This window comes from Onychomys torridus, chromosome 7 (genome assembly GCF_903995425.1).
Source record: "Onychomys torridus chromosome 7, mOncTor1.1, whole genome shotgun sequence".
Classification (NCBI taxonomy): Eukaryota; Metazoa; Chordata; class Mammalia; order Rodentia; family Cricetidae; genus Onychomys; species Onychomys torridus.
Genome location: NC_050449.1, coordinates 1,241,391 through 1,253,242, shown reverse-complemented (window position 1 = coordinate 1,253,242; position 11,852 = coordinate 1,241,391). Strand labels below are relative to the sequence as shown.

The window sequence follows — 11,852 nt, the reverse complement described above, 5'->3', positions numbered from 1 at the left end:
CCTCCCGCGCAAACGTGTAGGGTGGGGTCTGTAAAGGTCACAAGCAGGCGCCCGACTTCTTTGTGCCGACGCTTGAAAGGGGGTGGAGCCCAGTTCACGCCGACTCTCGGGTGAAGGGGGCGTGGCCACGGTCGGGCCTTCCTGAAGAGCTGTGGTCTGTTTGAGGCGCATGGTGTTCCCGGCTAAGAGACTGTGTATGGTGCCGTCCATGGAGGGCGTTCGCTGGGCCTTCTCCTGCGGCACCTGGCTGCCGAGTCGAGCCGAATGGCTGCTTGCGGTGCGGTCGATCCAGCCCGAGGAGAAGGAGCGCATCGGCCAGTTCGTGTTTGCCCGCGACGCCAAGGCGGCCATGGTACTCGCGGCCTGCGGGTTTCGGGAGGCGGGCTGGGCGCGGAGCACCACGTGCGCTCGCGGCGTGGCCAGCAGGGAGTAGCCTGCCAAGTGGGGATTCTGGTGTGTGCTTCCTGCTTCCGCCTTTATGTTCTCTAAGGCCTGGAGCTCTCACGACTAGCCCCTCCCCAGGGAGGCCTATAGAGGCTCTCACTTAAAACTGGAGCCTGTGTAGTAATCATTTGTTTATTAATGAATATGCTCTAAAAGTTAAAAGCTTAGACGTTACAAAATATACTTTGTAAGCAGTGTGTTTATGCGAATAGTATGTACCATATGTTTTGTGTGACTTAACAGGCTGGTCGTCTAATGATAAGGAAATTAGTTGCAGAGAAATTGAATATCCCTTGGGATCATATTCGTCTGCAAAGAACTTCAAAAGGAAAGCCGGTTCTTGCAAAAGACTCGTTGAATCCCTATCCCAATTTCAACTTTAATATTTCTCATCAAGGAGACTATGCAGTTCTTGCTGCAGAACCTGAGCTACAAGTTGGCATTGACATAATGAAGACTAGTTTTCCAGGTAATGGTTCATTTTTATGATGTGTAGTAGTTAAGTGTGTTATGTCTCAGATCTTAACTATTAAGACAATTGTAGACCTGGAGACTTAAAAATATAGACACTTGCCATACTTAATTTACCTGACAAAGCATCTAACTGAAAAGAATGTATTTCCTTTAACATTAACCCTTATCTACAGATACAGTTACTGTACCGTTTTAATCTCCTTAGCTACGTTTTCTTTATAAATAGGCACATAAATTTTTCTTGGTATTTTTTCTTTTTCTTGCTGTTGCAGAATACCTGAGACTGATTTACAAAGAGTTTATTTAGGCTCATTGTTCTGGGTTCAGGGAAATCCTTGAGGACTGGGATAAAAATTAGTTTACCCATGAAGGTGGTGCACCTATGGCCTTGCAATACTTTTGTATTGGCAATTAAATTTCAACATGAATTTTGAAGGTAACAAACTATTGAAATATGACGTGATATTATAGAAGGCTTACTCGAAAATAACTGCTACTGCAGAGGAGTAAGGATGATAGTAGGGAATAGGCCACATGGATTTATAGCTCTGGGGAATCTCACAGGAGCTTTTCCTGTAACGAGAAGTTAGTGGAGAGGCCATTATCACTTAGAAGGAAGATAACACAACTAGACAGTGTCTGCCTGGAAATAAATTTTACAACCAGTTTCATGCAGTGTTGACTGTGGTCAATACTGAATAAGCTGTTACTGACTGAAGTTTTAGTGGTGGGAAGGTGGTTAAGCAGAAATTGAAGGTTCTGTTTCTTGTTAATGCTTTATTCAATCTTTTGACCCCCTCCCCCAGCAATTTTGATGAAAGCCTTTTCCTTCCCTTTTATAATTTTATTGGCTCAAAGCTTATATGCCCACAAAGGAAGAGATACATTCAGTTGGGACTAGTATTACCATCTCACTAATTTTCCAGTTGTGACTGGATGCATCATCTTCTCTTAGTGAAGATTCGAAGTAGACACCAGTTTGCTTCACTGGCAATTTATTAGACCAAGATAAGTGAAGCAGTTAATCAAGGAATGTTCTTCAGCCTTGCAGAAAGATGGAAGGTGTAGTGTTGGATAGAAGGGGAAACTACTCTGTACCAACTTTGTTAACTCTTGAGACATGGTCGTCTTAGAGGAGTGCCATTATCATATTGGAAGAGACAATTATCTTATCCACAATTTGTGTCCGTAAGAAATAGCAGGTAGGAATGTTTTAAAATTGTGAAATAATTTCCCATTACATATATATATATATATATATATATATATATATATATGTATATATATATATATATATATATATATATATATATAAATAGAATTTAAACTCCTGACCATAATAACTCTGTTACCTTGTTCTTTTCTTCTTTCTATTCTCAGGCATGTACTGTTTCTCATTTCTTTTTAGCTCTTTCCTTTGATCATTGTTTTCTGTCCTTGCTGGTCTTTTATTGTCTTCAGTTTGACATTGCTCAACTCTTTATTAACTCCACCTTCCCTAAATAACTTCCATAGTCTTTGAGAAGAATGAAAGCTTTTATTGTTTTAGTTTTTGTGTATGTGTGCTCGTGTGCCAATAATATGTATGGAAGCCAGACGACAACCCACAGCAGATGTTATTCTTGGAAGTGCCACCCATCTCCTTGAAACAGAGTCTTTTTAACCTGTAGCTCATCAATTAAACTAGATTGGTTAGCCAATGTGAGCCTTGGGGTTCCTCCTCCTCCTCAACACTGGTATTCCAAGCTGTACAACCACACTTAGCATTTTCACGTGGGTTCTAATGACTGAACTCAGTTTTACATGCTTTCATGGCATGCACTTTACCAATTCAGCTTTCTTCACAGCTGAATGGTGAGTTTTAACTGAGATGCTATTATAATACATGAGTAGAAAGATGTGTTTTTTTCATAGACCTAGAATAGTAGCTAAGGGTTGTGGATGATTTTTGTTTGTGATTATTATGTTTAAAACAAACTTCAAGGTGTGTGAACCTGATTTTATAGAACAAATTAGTAACTGGCATTCTTCTTTAATAACTAAACTCTTAAGAAGGATCATTTTTCTAAACATAGCTAGTAGTTCACATGTTTTCTAGTCTTTCACCTTTCCTATGTATGTATACCTATGTTCTTAATATTCAGTAGGATGATTAAATAGATTGTAGTAGACATCAATATATACAGGTAGTTTTAAGAATTTGCCTGTGTGTATGCCTAGTAATTATGCTGATATTTTGAGGGGTGAATTTGTTTTTCTACTAGGATTTTCTAAAAGCTTTTCTAATTTCCTATGTAAAGTGGAATAAAATAGAGTATTTGGCTAGTGTGCCTTTCCCCCATAAAACCACAGGGTGGTGCTGATGTCATTCAGTTGAATATTTATGGCATCCCCTTTGCTATTTATTTTATGTTTTAATATATAAGAAAGTGTACTCATTGGTATTTTTTCAGCCATAAGTAATGAATTATATGGTTGCTTGACTGCCTTTTATGTTAATTGTTTTTTTATAAGTATACCTAATTTTTTCTTTGATTACCTTATACTTAGGTAAAAGTTGAATTCTTGTAGGTTATAAGTGGAAAAAAAAAGACAAAATGACACAGTAGGTAAAAATAGGCTTATCTTAAATTTATGAGTTTTATTACTCCATTAAATCTAGTTTCATACAAAGTATGAAATATTCCAAATCCAAGTTAAAATGTTCCTCCTCTTGATTTCATATATGCTACATATACCGGAGTCCATTCAAAAATCACAGTTCATCTTCTTAATTTTGTGGGTGTGAATGGTATGGATATGTGAATTTGGAGGCCAGAGGTTGCCATCAGGTGTGTTCTTCTGTCACTTTTCACCTACCTTAATGTTTTTTGACGTAGTCTCTCAATAAACCTGGATCCTGGTCAGTGAGCTCCTGGGATCAGCTTCTCCCAACCCTACCCTGACAAGTACTCTTGCAGACACTGGCAGCTGCTATACCTGCCTGCTTTTACAGGGGCTGAGGATCCAAGCTCAGGTCCCTATGCTTGCTCAGCAAGCTACCCATTGAGCTCCTCAGCTCCTTAACTTTTTAAAAGGCTTTCTCTAGGGTGTTAATTATCAAGCTAGTAGATGCCAGAAACAGTGAATGAAAGAGTTTTTATTGAAATGCTCCACTAATTCTCAGTAAAGTGAAAATGAGCTTTAGATCACTGAAACAATTCAACCACATCCCCAAATGGTAATATTCTCTTGTTATAGGACTCCTAAGATCACATTATATTATACTTGAAAATGAATGAGAATTGTTGCAATCTCAAGTACCACATATTTCTGGGATAAGCAAAAAGAACCTATTTTGAAGACTTGACTTATGGAAGTGGGAGCTGAGGGGAATCATAAACATCTTTGCACAAGATTTACAGTGTTTCCTTCCCTGACTCACTATGGGAAAGGTATTTGGTTACTTAGAAGTTCTAAGCCATACAATGGAAGACAGTGTATTTTGTTCCAGATGTTCCCGCCTCTACCACTTGAGTGTCTATATATGTATATATTGATTTTTGTTTTCTCAGTAGTAACTTCAGATAAACAATGATTTTCTTTTCCCCCCAGTAATGTAGTAGGGTCAAAATTTAAAACCAAATTTCACGTGTTCCTATTCAACTGCTTCTAGGTTAACTCATGTTTGTCATGAGTTTTTCTTTTTAATTCCTAGCTAATTTTGATACACTGATATTTTATGTAAGCGTATTTCTTTTATTGTTTTTGTTTGCTTATAGTAATAGGCATTCAGTTCAGGGCCTTGCACATGCTAGGCAAGCAGTCTACCATCTAGCTACATCCCAGCCCTCATTTAGGATTATTTTCTGTATAAATTGACTTTCTTTTTTGTGTGGTCTTCAATAGCTTCAGTTATACAACAGCTTTTTAAATTCTGCTTTTAATTTTCTTTGTAAATAGAGTAACTTTTTAATTCTATATTCTCTGATTTGACAGGTCGTGGTTCAATTCCAGAATTCTTTTATATTATGAAAAGAAAGTTTACCAACAAGGAGTGGGAAACAATCAGAAGTTTTAATGATGAATGGACTCAGCTGGATATGTTTTACCGGCATTGGGTATAATTTCTTTGTAGTTTTGACAGTAACAATATATAATTATTTCATTGTCTTCACTAGAAATAAGAGTGAAAGACTTGGTTTCCTGATAATACTATACAATCCTTAATAAAAATGGACAAATTCCTTGAGAACTTTGGAAATTTTTCATTATATTACATTAATATGGTATTTATTTTGAGAAATTTTAACCTGTAATATTTAATTAGAAGGTGGCTTATTTTTAAAACTAAAGTTTTATTTATTTATGATAATGTGCTCTGTGTTAAACTCATACACATGAACCTTATTTAACAAGATGTCACTTTAGTGTCTCTATAATTTAGTTAATTCTCTTAACAACCTGTTGCAGGTGGCACTGTTTGGTCATTACAGTTTACATTTGCGGAATCTTAAATGATTTACCTGTATACTACTAGCATGATTTGTTTCCAGTGCAATTATAATGAACAAAGCAAAGAAAAAAGTTATAAAAACATAGTTAGAAATGGAAATGTATTATATCTGTAAATGTTATGGAAAGTTTCAGCTATTGAATACTTTAAGAGAAAAATGTCTCTTTCTATTGTAGGCACTGAAAGAAAGCTTCATAAAAGCCATTGGTGTTGGATTGGGATTTGAAATGCAGCGGCTTGAGTTTGATATATCTCCATTAAACTTGGATATAGGTCAGGTTTATAAGGAAACACGTTTGTTCTTAGATGGGGAAGAAGAAAAAGAATGGGCTTTTGAGGTAAGAAATTTATTGTAATTATTATAGCTAAGACTGCATTTTTATGTATGTGAATCATCTAGGGGGTTCTTGAAATTTACGAGGAGAATGTCAACAGTTATGAGCTTGAATAGGTTCAAAGTGCATAACTTAAATGTATTCATTAAAACTCTTCAGTCCTAGCAAGGCCTAGTTGTGCCTTTAACCTTAGCATTCAGGATCTCTGTCAATTGGAGGCCAGCTTCATATACAGGCCACCCAGTTACATGGTGAGACTGTGTCTCAGAAAAATACAAATATTCTTCAATCCAAAATAGAGTATCATTATGTTAATAAGAGGGGTTGGGAATTGTGTTTTAAAATGTTACTGTCTATCCTAGTTAGGGTTACTATTGCTATGATGAAACAGCATGACAAAAAGTTGGGGAGAGGATTTATTTATTTGCCTTATACTTCCATGTCTTAGTCTATCATTAAAAAGTCAGGATAGGGACTCAAGCAGAGCTGGAACCTGGAGGCAAGAGCTAATACAGAGGTCATGTTAGGGGTGCTTATTGGCTTATTACCCCATGGCTTGCTCAGTCCAATTTTTTTAAAGAACCCAGAGCCACTAGCCTAGGGATGGCACCACCCACAATGTGCTGGGCCCTCTTACATCAATCATTAATTAAGAAAATGTCCTACAGTCTTGTCTGTAGCACAATCTTATGGAGGCCTTTTCTCAATTGAGGCGTTCCCTCCACTCTGATGACTCTAGCTTGTGTCAAGTTGACAAAACTAGCCAGCACACTTTTGTAATAGAGATTAATAAAGCATATGCATTGTTAGTCAATAAAATACCTAATCCTGTTTACATGTTTCATGATTTCAAGAGCTGTGTGGGTGGGTGGGTGGGGGCTGGGGATGTAGAGGGTTTAAAAAATAAATGAGATTTTAAAATGTAAAAGAACTCTGGATTTATGTTTTATAATCTTGCATTTATTGTTTATATTTTTAGGAAAGCAAAATAGATGAGCACCATTTTGTTGCAGTGGCTGTTAGGAGACCTGATGGATCTAGACGACAAAATGTATGATTTTATGATTTTTTAAAAATCTTTCTAAAAAGTAATGAATCAGTGATGTTTTTGCTTTTATTGATGAAAATTGTAATTTGCCTTGCATTAGGTTAGGGAGTCAGAGATCTTGATGGGTTTTTGTTTGTTTTGTGAGCTTATAGTTTACAAGTTTTTTATTATTATTATCAACGCTTTTAAAATTATCAGGTATTATACACACACACACACACACACACACACACCCCTTTATATTTAGATATCCTTAAACATTGCAAAGGAAAATTATGATAGTACTGTCAAATTTTCCAATAGAAATTCAGTATCGTCACTATCTTAGTCATAACAGGAATTTATTTCTTGGTGAATTGGGGTTGTATTGAACATAAAGGGCACCAAGTTGAACATTGGAATCACCTTACAAATTAAACTTATTCCTAGTATTAAACTGTTTCCAGAGTTTATGTGAGACTTTGTGGTCCCACTTCTGTTCTTTTAATCTTAATATGTTTATATTTCTAAAGTTGTTATCTAGTAAGTGTAGGAAAACACTAAGAGTCATAATCTACATATAGCTGTAGTTCTGTGTGAGTAATTTATGGAATACTGATAAAATTTATGCCTTTATTTTTAGGAAACACATTTGAGAAAATATGTATATTACGTGCACACACATACCTTCATTTTTACTTCTAGAAAAATAACATAGGCCATAGACCATTTCTTTTATAAATAAGTATTGAATTTTGTTTTAGTCTCTCTTCTTAAGAAGATTAGCATGTTAGAATTGATACTTAGTGGAATATAGTATGATTTGGGTTATTGCTCTTATTCTCAAGTCTCAGCTTCATGCTTCTTCTGAATACGTTTTTTGGGGGGTACATTTTTGTAGCTAGAGTTTTCCTGCCTGGCCCACGGTCAGGACAAATCTGTCTCAGCCGCCAGTCCCACAGCTGCTCAGACCCAACCAAGTAAACACACAGAGGCTTATATTGCTTACAAGCTGTATGGCCGTGGCAGGCTTCTTGTTACCTAGTTCTTCTATCTTAAATTAACCCATATCTATTAATCTATAAGTTGCCATGTGGCTCTTGGCTTACTGGTACTTTACGTCTCGCTTTTTCATGGCAGCTAGCATCTCTCTGACTCAGCCTTCCTGTTCCCAGAATTCTCTTCTCTGCTTGTCCTGCCTATACTTCCTGCCTGGCTAATGGCCAATCAGCATTTTATTTATACTGAGTGATATCCACAGCACATTTTTGTTCTTTATTTTAATAATATATTTATTCTTCAAAAATGTTAAGTATATATAGGATATATTTTTATCATATCGATTTATTACTTCTAATTCTCCTGATAGTCCTCTACTTCATGTGTCTTGGCCTAGAGTTTTTGTTTTTATTGATAACCTCAAGTCTAGTTAGTGCTGCTCATATGGTCATGGATATAAGGACATCCACTGAGTCATGAACTATTTTACTGACAGCCATATCCCCAAATTTAGATTGGCTAACTCTCCAAGTAAGGGTTGGGTGTCCCTTCTCTTGCTCATATAGGAATTTTGAAGTGCTTGATTTTGTGCAGGTCTTAGGAGTTGATGTGTACAAATACCATGCCATGTCTAGAAGTCAGCATTTCACAGCTTTCTTCTTCATGTGCCAGCTTGTAAATTTTTTATGTTCCCTGAGCCTTGGATGAGGGTAGGTTATTATAGATGCTTCATCCACAGCTGGGCACTCACTGTTATTATGTTTGGGACATGACCAGCTATGAATCTGTTGGTTAACTGTTACCCATTACAGAAATAAACTCCTTTAACCGAAGGGGAAAGCAACACAGATCTATGGATATTAAAGTAATAGAAGGCAATTTGACTACATGACAGTTTAACATAACAATTGTAGGTTCCTCCCTTGTGGCCTTGCTATCCCCAGTCATGAGCCTTTGATCCAGTTTTGTATTACCAGGTGTGAAATTCTTCTTGTGGACCAGGCCCCCAAGAAAGTGGTTGGTTACTACCATAACTGTTATTCCATTCTTGCACCATTGGTTAAATATTTATGCTTTCAATACTTCTGCTTCTTTGAGTAGAGCCTACTGTAGCAGTGCATAGTGGGAAAACTAGGTTCTAAGTCTAAGTGTACTTTTTAACTTGTATGGTCAGCTTATGCAAATGGTCTTCCTGAGCCTCAGTTTCCCTTCTGTAAAATTGAGATGACAATATTATAGTGGTGTAGAAACTATATAAATAAGTACTGAACTTTATTAAAGTAGTATGTAAAGTTCAAGTATTATTTAATATGATTAGTCCTCATCTGAAATGCTTTGGGCTGAAGGTGTTTTGGAATTCAAATTTTGGAATATTTTACTTATTTATTTATACATAATGGCATTTTGGAGATGGGGCCCAATTTTAAACATGGGCTTCATTTATAATTTTATATATACCACCTACATACAGCCTGAAGGTAATTTTATACAATGTTTTTATGTGTTTCAATATTTTGATTGGCTTGTCACATGAAGTCAGGTGCCTTATTGGTACTCAGTAATAATTTTCTGAATGAGTGTCATCCCTATATAGTTACAGCAGATCTATTCTAGCAGGCGCACACTTCAGTAGTGTGCCTGTGGCCCACTTCTGCTTGCTGAAATTACGGCTCTTCAGATTCCTTATATGTATGTATACTGAGTCAGACTTTAAGTTCTCATTAAGTCTATTTTAAGCAATTGCTACAGTTGGTAGCCATATATAACTTGAGAAACATGTTTATATTTTCACTTTTTAAATTGATAACCATAGTATAAGAAGTAAAAACACTATTGTAGGAATTTGACTAAGCCTTAATTTAATACCAAAGAACTGGAATTATTTCATAATTATAAAACTGATCATATAGTTAATATGGAGTATAAATAAAAACAAGGCAATCTGTTTTTTGTTTTTTGTTTTCTCTTAGATTTCATATCAAGATGACTCTAAACCATCTCAGAGGCAGTTTACCATTCTTAACTTTAATGATTTGATAGCGTCTGCTATTCCTATGACACCTGAGGATCCTTCATTTTGGGACTGTTTTTGCTTCACAGAAGAAATTCTAATACGAAATGGTACCAAGTCATGATAGATTTCCTGAGTAAGGAAGAGAAATGAAAAGGGCAATCTTCTGTATTCACTAAACTAAAATACTAGATGTGCTCAAATTTTATTTATCAAAACATTTTTAAGACCCAAATGCTTTTTAAGAGCAGACTTCCAGTTCAGTGGCTTCTTTGAATATGTTTACTTCTTCCTGTCCAGAATTGTAATTGACAAAAATGATGAAAAAAAAAAATCTTCCAGTGATACATGTGCTTTATAGAAAGAAAAAAGTAAAGTATAAACATGCTGAAGGCAAGCATTTCCACAGAATTACCCTAAAACTTGAGTTATTGTTCTAGAAACTTTTGTTGCAAATGAATCCATATTAACTTTTTTTTAAATGATAACATGTTTTGAAGAAAATACATATGTTCTTCCTAACTGTTGTTGATACATAAACTTAGTGGTTCTAAGATATTGCCTCGTATGATGTCTGTGTGGCACATATTGTAAGATTTAAGTTGTCATTAGCATTACAATACATTGCCTTAGCTGCAGTAACATAAACTGCTGCTGGAGCTTCCAGGTTTATATCTTTATACAGTTGTGATAATTTTTTTATCAGTGAGTAGCGCTGCCCACCCCCCCTTCCCTGCTCCTTCCTCTACCCAAAGATTCCATCAACTCAGTTGTGTCTGCCATGTTTTACCACTGTCAAAAACAGACCAGTGAAAGGAAAAGCTAAGCCCTACTGGGAGAATTTCATTGAGGTAACACGACTGGGCTTGAAGAAGATATACCAAAGTGTACTTCTTTGCCTGTTAGGAGTTTTATGTATCATTAGTGTAAGCAGCAGTACAGTAAAAGCTCTGGCATTTTGAGAGACATGCTTAGACAGGCTTTAGAAATGGAGTGACTGGTCAAAGGGGTTAAACAACTTTGGTATGTATTGTCATTGCTCTTGAAAAACTGCAGTTCATACTTCAGTTAGTCATGTGTGAGCACCACCATCTGTGTACTCTCTGGTCAACCATAGGTATTGCCTTGATTGTATTATCTGAAGATTGGATGGGTTTTTTGTTGTTCTTTCCTTCTATTGGTCTGTATAACTGAAAAGTGTACCATATTTTAAGTTTGCATTTGTTTCATTACAAATGAGGTTGATATGCCATTGTTACTGGTTATTTGTATATCCTTTATATAAACCTCTTGTTCATCTTCATCTGCTTTTATTTACTAAATAGACTTACAGTGTGAACATAATATATTAAGATGCCAAGACCATCATGTTGATGAGAGAATCTACTATATTGTTGTAGTAGTGCATGTCTTCTGGAGCTAGTCTTATTACTGTTAAATATTAAATAGAATAATATCATTGTTCTTATTACTAACATTAAAAATTGTGTGTAAGTTGTATAAAATTGCTCAGTAAAGGTTATTTTATTTTATTGAGCATGCTTAATTTGACAAAGCATAGAAAGTCTTGTAGCGTTTCTAATAGATGAAGTATTGTTATCCCCTGCATGAGTGTAATACTGAAATGAAAAATCATTTGTCTTATAATAAAATGATAATAATGATGGACTTGTACGGGCTTGACAGTGTGCCAGTAGTGATAATAATTGTCCTGGCTAGATATGTGACTACCTCTGAAACTATGCAGCTAGCAATAATACTATCAGTTTAATCTATCTTAAATAATGGTTCTTGAACAAAACAGCATTTTGCCTTCTGTGGCTGGTGTGCAGCAGAATCGTGGGATCTCCTTCACTGTTAACCTGAGGATTATTTGCCTCTCTTCTGTGTTCTCTTCCTTTGCCTGGTATGTCTTATATGCACTCCTTTCTGTAACACATAACCTCAGTTAACATCTTAATAACAAAGGGCACTGAGCAGTTTTGTTTTGAGAATTTGCAAGAAAAGGGGAAAGTCCATTGAACAAAGTGATGTGAATTTAGATGTTTTCTAAGTCATTTACCCCTC

The 11,852-nt window shown here is 36.0% G+C and overlaps 1 protein-coding gene across 1 annotated transcript; it reads left to right on the top strand.

Moving 5' to 3' along the window:
* The first annotated feature begins 1 nt into the window (after position 1).
* On the top strand, positions 2–11,459 carry Aasdhppt (aminoadipate-semialdehyde dehydrogenase-phosphopantetheinyl transferase). Its single transcript, XM_036192701.1, has 6 exons — positions 2–352; positions 688–913; positions 4,897–5,018; positions 5,590–5,751; positions 6,728–6,799; positions 9,745–11,459. Exons 1-6 carry the CDS (start codon positions 170–172, stop codon positions 9,907–9,909), a joined length of 930 nt encoding a protein of 309 aa, XP_036048594.1. The 5' UTR covers positions 2–169; the 3' UTR covers positions 9,910–11,459.
* Positions 11,460–11,852: the final 393 nt, after the last annotated feature.

Coding starts and splice junctions, on each gene's coding strand:
- Aasdhppt (XM_036192701.1), top strand. CDS start 170: ATGGTGTTCCCGGCTAAGAGACTGTGTATGGTGCCGTCCATGGAGGGC. Junction 914..4,896: donor AATGAAGACTAGTTTTCCAG/GTAATGGTTCAT, acceptor CTGATTTGACAG/GTCGTGGTTCAATTCCAGAA. Junction 5,019..5,589: donor ATATGTTTTACCGGCATTGG/GTATAATTTCTT, acceptor TTTCTATTGTAG/GCACTGAAAGAAAGCTTCAT.